Below are 7,976 nucleotides of genomic sequence, written 5' to 3' on the forward strand. Positions count from 1 at the left end.
CAATATAAAGAAAACAAAAATCCTCACAACTGGACCAATAAGCAGCATCACGATAAATGGAGAAAAGATTCAAATTGTCAAAGACTTCACATTGCTTGGCTATACAATCGATGCCAGTGGAAGCAGCAGTCACGACATCCAGAACTGGGCAAGTCAGCTGCAAAGGACCTCTTTCAAGTGCTGAAGAGCAAAGATGTCTCCTTGAGGACTAGAGTGCGCCTGACACAAGCCATGATATTTTCAATCACCTCATATGCATGTGAAAGCTGACAATGAATAAGGAAGACCAAAGAAGAGTCAATGATTTTGAGTTGTGCTGGTGAAGAATGCACGGACTGCTAAAAGAACTAACAGGTCTGTCCTGGAGGAAGTGCAGCCGGAATGCTCCTGGGAAGGGAGAATAGCCAGACTTCGTCTCACCTACTTTGGTCATGTTGTCGGAAGGGACCATTACCTGGAGAAGGATGTCATGCTTGGTAAGGTGGAGGGTCGACAAAGGAGGGGAAGGCCCCCAACGAGATGGATTAACACAGTGGCTGCAGCAATGAGCTCATGTATATCAAAGATCATGGAGCTGGTGTGGGACTGGGCAACGTTTCATTCTGTGCATAGGGTCGCTATGAGTTGGAGACGAATCGACAGCACCTAACAACAGCAACATATATACTTAGACACACATACACACCAGACATGCCAAGAAGCAAGGAAATAAAATCCACAATGAGAAGAACAATCGATCCATAGAAATAGACCCAGAAATGACAGCTGGTCGGGTTAGTAAATGTGATGTCGAAACCACAGTTACAGACATGTTCCCTGTGTTCACAGAGGTAAAGGGAGCGTGTAAAAGAAGGAAATGAAAGATTCAAACCTGGACTGCACTCATGGAGGGAAAGACCCTGGAAGGTACTAGCAGTACATTGGACAACGTGGGGGGAAAGTGGGGTGGCATGAAGACGTGGGAGCAGAAACCCCATGGTGAGCAGAGACATCAGTGAAGATGATGTCCTGAGGGACATGCAGCCTCTTGTGCCTGTCGGGAGGCCTGTGGTGGGGGCGGGCAGAAGATTTTTTGAAGAAATAATGGCTAGAAAATTTCCAAGTTTTCATGAAAACTGAACCCAGAGAGTCTCCCTGGCCCGGCCTGGCCTTCACCACCCCGTCCTCCACTCACCCACTGGGCCTCCTGTGGCCCTTTTACAGCCAGGAGCCCCATCAGACGTGAGGTGTACCCTGGCCTCCCCACTTCCCGCTCCTGCCCAGTGTCCTGTCGAGCGTGTTCTAGGAGGGGATCTCTCTGGCCTCAGAGAGGCCTTTCACTCTTCACGCTGGGACAAAGCAAGCCCTATTTGTGTTGATGTCCACAGTGGAGCCTAAAGGCCCCTCCCCATCACCCATAGGAACCCCTCGGGGAGGTTCAGCCGCAGCCGGCCCAGGCCTCCAAGGCACCTTCTCTGAGGTCACAGAACAGCCCATGACAGTCGCAGGAGGAGCTGGAGGGCAGTGCAGTGGGTACCCGGAGATGCCATTTCCAGTATCTGTGGTCCAGCAGCCTGCCTCCAAAGGCCACTGACTGGCTAACGTGTTCCAATAGCTGTCACAGTCAGCACTGGGGGCACTTGCTCATGGCCTGTTAGATCCTGGGGCTCCCTCCAGACAGCCCTGCTCTGTGCCCACCAGGGCACTCCTCACCTGGCAGCCCCGTCAGCAGCCACTGGGAATGGAGTCCAAGGCTCACTGTCCAGAGGCCAGTGTCACCTGCCTGCTCCTGCCCCCTGCTTGTTTCCAGGCCCAGGGACCTCCACCCTTTGCTGCAAAGTGGCCCTCTGTTCCCACCTGCTGGCGGTTTGGTCCCATCCGAGAGATGGGGGGCCGTGGCTCCAGCCCCCTGACCTCTCCCTGCTGGAACAGCAGACAGCAGCCAGGCCCCTACTGCGAAGTACTGGGGTGCAGTGCCACTGAGCATCCACGAGGTGGCACCCCCAGCACGCCCTGCTCAACGCAGGCTGTGCCAGGGAACAGGCAGCCCCGGGCCCTCTGTCACAGACCTGTCTGTGACCTTGAGCTGGTTGCTCTCAGGGCCTGGCTGTGGGCAGGTCATGGCCTGCTGTGGGCAGGTCATGGCCTGCTCTGGGCAGGCAGGCCGTGGCTGAGGCTGGGGGAGCACAGGGCTGTAGGATGGGCCGAATCCGGCCCCCAGATGTCCCTGTGAAGGTCTCTGTAACGGTTAACACCAGGCCCTACCGAGCAGGGTGGTCCTCACCCCATTTGAGGGCTTCCTTATAAGAGAGGGGACAGAGAGAAGATGCCATTGGTGACAGGCTGGAGTGATGCATCTCCAAGCTAAGAAACCACCTGAGGCCGGGAGAGTGGCCCAGATCAGATGGACCCCAGCCAGCCTAAACCCCACTGAAAGCCCTCTCGACCCACCCAGCGTGTCCCAGGCCAGGCCAGTGACTCTATGACCTGCACACCCCTCCCCTGAGGTGGCCATGGCCACAGGGCTTCTGACCCACACGGAGCTGGTGGCCTTGGACAAGAGGCTCTTGGCAGGCTCAGCTCTTCTCTGCGTGGGGGGGATGCCATGGCCCTGGTCTGAAGTGTGACGGGGACTGGGTGTTCAGACTGTGGGACAGGTGGGAACGGGATGGGGTGGCCAGGGCTGTGTGGAGCCACACATGGCAGGGGTGGCTGAGCTGTGCAGACCACAGGGTGCCCTCCATGTATGTCCTACCCACAGCACCCCAAGTTCCCACATGGACTCCGGCCGTCTGCTGTGGGTCTAGGTAAAGTGCCACTAGCCCCAGTGCCCCTAACACTGGCCTCAGGGCGGCCACCCACCGTCCCCTCCCAGCGGGGTTGGGAACCAATGTCGAGGGGAAGGGCCTGTGCCCTTGGGGCAGCGGGGAGCCTTGTGGGGTTAGGAGGGCGGCCCCGGGCACAGGCCCGCTGGGCTTCCCACACTGCCCTGCTGCTTGGGCCGTGATCCCAACAGGGGCGCCTCCCCAGATCCCCCAGGGTCCACCCCCATGCAGCAAGACCAGACCAGCCCCAAACTTGAAAAGCAGTTTTTATTGAAGAATCTGGAGGAAGAGCTCATATTATAATAAAAATACTAAAGTTGAATGTTGTAAAAAAAAACGCCACGGGAGCGGCTGCCGGCTGGAGGCGGGGCTCGGGACCTCCCCTTCAGAAGGGGTCGGGCCGGGCGTCAGGGTGGGCGGGGCGGACAGCGGAAACGGAAGCGTCTATGGAGGACAAGTGCTACGGTGGGGTCTGGGGGACGATGAGAAGTCACACGGGGTGGGGACCGGGTTCCTGTCACTAAGGTTAAAAACCACCCCACCCCCACCCCCCAGCATGACACACAGCAACCAGCGCAGACCTCGCTCCTGCAGGGGGCGGGGCCGCCTCCAGGTCACCGCCCCCAGGGGGTGTGGCCTAGTGCTGGGCCCTGGAGCGGGCGCCAGGGGGCGCCGGGGCCGGGACAGCGGGGGCGGCGAGGGGCGCCTGCCCGCGGCCCCCCACCCATAGCTGCCTGTCCCCACCGTCCTCCTCGGTGCCCCCAAGTGCTCTGGGGGCCAAGGCGCACCTGGGGACAACCTGGATGAAATAAATTAAGAAAACCCGCAGGACCATGTCTTCCGAGAAGTGAAGCTAAACTCGCGCCGCCCGGCCGGGTCCCCGCCACAGCCCGGGCCGTCCGGGCCCGGGTCAGGCCGTGCCGCTGGCCGAGTAGGAGAACTGAGGGAAGTGGGGTCTGCGCTCGCTGTCAGCACACTCCATGTTGTCATCTGCAGGCAAGGTCTCCGTCACCGCAAGGCCCTCCCAGGCCCCAGACCCTGGCCCTGCACACGGGCGCCCCACCGTCACTGGCACCTCAACCTCTGTCCCCTGGGCTGTAGAGCACGTGGCCTGGGGGCGGCCAAGGGCCCACCCTGCACCCAGTCCCCACCTCACCTTGGTCAGGAGGAGTGATGGTGATCATCTGGGCTGTGAACTCCTCGTCAAAATACCGCGTGTCCGTCTCGGAAGTGACCTGGGGCTTGAAGGGCGGGCTGAGCTGCAGGGGGAAGGGGGCACAGCTCAGGCCCCCACCCTTCCAGAAAGCTGAGCCTGCAGCTGGAGGAGGATGGCACATCCCAGTGGCTGGCTGCCCCCACTGGGCACTGCCCAAGTGGCACTGACCTCACAGGAAGGGGAAGCCAGGAGCCATCCTACGGGCAGGAGGCAGGGGGACATGGGGGTGGTGGTCTGGCCCCCATGCCTGTGAAGTGCAGCGCGACGTGAGGAGTCCCCAAACAGTCCCTCAGGGCATGCAGGCAGCACCCCTAAAGCATGCCCAGCCACAGGCCTGGCCAGCAGCTACTCCTCCCAAACAGGTCCGGCCAGGCCTTGGGGCAGACATAACCTGGGCCAGAGCGGGACCCACTGAGGACAGAGGTTCAGCCAACCCCCAGGCTGCCTGACCCAGCCAACAGTGTGTGGCCAGGACGGGACCTGCAGGAAGGCAGCTGCCACTGGGGCAGACGAGTGCCTGGTGATGGAAACAGCCTGCCAGTCACAGCCCTCCTGAGCCCAGGGGGCAGAGCCCATCAGCATGGCCCATGGTCTTTAGAGAACAAAGTGCAGTGTGCACAGGAAGCAGCCACCACCCCCCTGGGAGGTACCCTGTCCAGTCCACACCCAAAGGGCAGGGCCATGTTCTCCCTACAGCAGGAGGGAATGAGGTCAGACTACTGGGGAATCTGGGGGCAGGGCTCAGTGCCCCCACCACCGGCCTGCACCCCGAGCATCTGATGGGGTGGCGTGGGACGCGGTAGGGGGTCTGTCCCTGCACCACACCCCCAGGAGGAGGGGAAGAGGGACGACAGAACCTCCACCGGGACCCAGCTTCAGCTCAGGCCACACCAGGCAACCAGACGATGCGGCAAGACAGTCCCAGAGCCTCTGTAGCCAGGACGGAGTTCTGCCGTGTGTGCACGAAGTACGGCTGTGTGGCTCAAGGAAGCATGTGCACGTGCGAGTACACAGTAGTGTGTTCTGTGTGCTGGCATGCTGTGTGTACGTGAATGGGCTGTGTGGCACAAGGGAGCATGTGCACACGCGAGTACACGGTGGTGTGCTGTGTGTGCTGGTTTGCCTCGTGTACATGAGTGTGGCTATGTGGCATGAAGGAGCGTGTGCACATGTGAGTACACAGCAGTGTGTTCTATATGCTGATGTGCCATGGGCACACTGATATCGCTGTGTGGCACGAAGGAGCATGTGCACACAGGAATATGTGGCTGTGTATTCTGTGTATTGGTGACGGTGAGGATGCCTGGGGGTCGTGGCTGTGGCATGAACGTGGAACGTGGGGTGTAGTGTGGTGGTCATGGGCACGCACCTTCTTCTCATACACGTCCTGCCACACGATGCCGGCGAAGAAGCGGTGCTGCATGATCTCCTTGGCATCCTCAGCGCCCCCGCCAAGCCTGGGGAGAGACGAGGCCATGGGGACACTGCTACCCCAGCCAGATCCTAGGCCCCAAGGACAGTGAGGGCAGAAGCTGCAGATGGGGTCTGGGCTGGGTGTCGGAGAGCTGTGTCCAGCCCCTTCCTGCCCACCTGCTGGCCTAAGAGGCGTGCGTCTGAGGACCCGCCCTGGCCACCGGTGCAGCCCAGCAGGTGGACCAGGCAGCCCAGCACAGAGGCGGCTCCTCTGGGGCAGGACGCACCCCTGGCCACACTCACCTCTGCTTGGGGTCCTTCTTGAGCAGGCCCGAGAGCAGCGACTTGGCCTCGGGGCTGAGCGTGCGTGGGAAGCGGATCTCCTCCATGAGGATGAGCTCAAAGAGCTTCTCATGGTCTTGGTTGTAGAAGGGCAGACGGCCACAAGTCATCTCATACATGACCACGCCCAGCCCCCACCAGTCCACGGCCCGCCCGTAGTCATTGTCCTCCAGCACCTGCACGGGTACAGGGTATCACAGGGCGCCCGGCGTGCCACCCAGCCCACAGCCGCCCAGATGCACCTCGGGGCCAGGTACTTGGGCATCCCCCAGACCACAGGCCACCTGGATGCACCTCGGGGCTAGGTACTCAGGTATCTGCCAGCCGCCCAGCTGCACCTCGGGGCCAGCTATTCGGGCGTCCCCCAGCCTGCAGCCACCCAGATGCCCCTCAGGGCCAGGTACTTGGACAGCCGACAGCCCACAGCCGCACCTCGGGGCCAGGTACTTGGGTATCCCCCAGCCCACAGCCACACATCAGGACCAGGTACTTGGGTGTCCCCCAGCACATAGCCTCCCAGATGCGCCTTGGGGCCAGGTACTCAGGTGTTCCCCAGCTCACAGACACACCTCGGGGCCTGGTACTCAGGCGTCCCCCAGCCCACAGCTGCCCAGACACACCTCAGGGCCAGGTACTCAGATGTCCCCCAGCCCACAGTTGCATGGACGCACTTTGGGGCCAGGTACTCAGGCGTCCCCCAGCCCACAGTCACATGCACGCACCTCAGGGGCCAGGTACTCGGGCGTCCCACAGAAGGTCTTCATGGTGGCACCGTCCTTGATGCCCTCCTTGCACAGCCCAAAATCTGTGATCTTGATGTGTCCGTCCTTGTCCAGCATGAGGTTCTCAAGCTGTGGGAGCCGCCGCTGTGAGCGCAGGAGCCAAGGCCCTGACCCCAGACCCTGCCCGCCCCGCCCAGGCCCACCCGCCCACCTTGAGGTCCCTGTAGACCACGTTCTTCTCTGAGTGCAGGTAATCCAGGGCCGACACGATCTCAGCGCCATAGAAGCGGGCGCGCTCCTCAGAGAACACGCGCTCCCGGGACAAGTGGAAGAAGAGCTGCAGGGCGGTGGGTCAGGTGCTGGGGCCACAGACCCGGGACTTGCAGGTCATGGTCAGAGTCATGTGCAGAGGAACACGGTGCAGTGGGACGGGTGGGGAAGGGATGGGTGGGGTGGACGTGGTCAGAGGCACCCGAGGGCTGTGAGGGTCTGGGAGGCCGTCAGGCAGGCAGAGCTTGGCGCCTCCAGGGAAAGGCCCCCAGCATCACTGGCACCGACCGTGGGGGCCATGGGCCCGGGAGGAAGAGGAGTGTGAGCTCAGGGCAGGGTGGCTGCCACAGCTACCTACCTCGCCCCCATTGGCATATTCCATGACGAAGCAGAGACGGTCATGGGTCTGGAAAGAGTACTTCAGGGCCTGGAAGGGGAGCAGGGCTGGGACCGTGGCCAGCCTTGGGGGTCAGGCCAGGCCCCACATTGCACACGGAACCCACAGTCTCTGCTCAGAGATGTGACACAGGCACTGGGGGACAGAGTGGGCTGGGGGCTGGGTTCAGGCTCCGGGGTGCGGGGCCCCAGCAACTGAGGGGCCTTGGGAGCTGAGGGGCCCCAGGAGCAGGGCAGCTGAGACCTTGGTTGCTGCAGGCCTGCCACGGGGAGCCTGGCTCCAGAAGGGAACAGCTACAAGTGAAAGGCTGATAGTGCCTTGGCGGCTGCAGCAACCCTGGCCCTAGCAATGGCAGCCCTGCCCCGGGCCCCCCAAGGTTCAGGAAGCCCAGCTTCTCTGGCAGACAGATGCTGAGCTCTCACCCACTTCCCTGTAATGCCCAAAGGCCAGGGGACTGGACGCCACTGGGGGATTCCCAGGGATGGCACCCCAGCCTCCCTCGAGGGAGGATGCAGCCCCAGGACTGGCTGGTGGGGAGTGGGCTAGTCGGGGGAAGGCCCAGGCTTACTGTCCTGTCCCCAGACTGCCACCTTGGAGCCCATGGGCTGCCCTTCAGGACAGCCTGGGTGTAGCCCCAGCCGGGCCTTTGCCCCATGCCCAGAAGGAGCCCAGGAACCAGGTGTGCTCACCGTCAGGAACGGGTGTCTGGAGTTCTGGAGGACGCGGTTCTCCGTGAGCGTGTGCGCAACCTCGTCCTGCAAGACACAGCCAATGAGAGCTCAAGGCCCCGCCTCCAACCCGAGTCCCCGCCC

At 61.7% G+C, this 7,976-nt stretch overlaps 1 protein-coding gene across 1 annotated transcript in view; it reads right to left on the reverse strand.

The window, feature by feature from the left end:
* Positions 1 to 3,714: 3,714 nt before the first annotated feature.
* Positions 3,715 to 7,976, reverse strand: part of AKT1 (AKT serine/threonine kinase 1) — a 6,993-nt gene continuing 2,731 nt past the window's right edge. Inside the window, exons 5-12 of the mRNA XM_007944589.2 lie at positions 7,854 to 7,919; positions 7,126 to 7,194; positions 6,709 to 6,834; positions 6,498 to 6,626; positions 5,737 to 5,951; positions 5,390 to 5,477; positions 3,961 to 4,063; positions 3,715 to 3,794 (exon numbers count right to left, since the gene is read on the reverse strand). Of these exons, the coding sequence (XP_007942780.2) occupies positions 3,715 to 3,794; positions 3,961 to 4,063; positions 5,390 to 5,477; positions 5,737 to 5,951; positions 6,498 to 6,626; positions 6,709 to 6,834; positions 7,126 to 7,194; positions 7,854 to 7,919 (876 nt within the window). The remainder of the gene's footprint in view (positions 3,795 to 3,960; positions 4,064 to 5,389; positions 5,478 to 5,736; positions 5,952 to 6,497; positions 6,627 to 6,708; positions 6,835 to 7,125; positions 7,195 to 7,853; positions 7,920 to 7,976) is intronic.

The sequence above is a fragment of the Orycteropus afer genome, unplaced genomic scaffold (genome assembly GCF_000298275.1).
Source record: "Orycteropus afer afer isolate SDZICR_OR568_19922 unplaced genomic scaffold, OryAfe1.0 scaffold00128, whole genome shotgun sequence".
Taxonomy (NCBI): Eukaryota; Metazoa; Chordata; class Mammalia; order Tubulidentata; family Orycteropodidae; genus Orycteropus; species Orycteropus afer.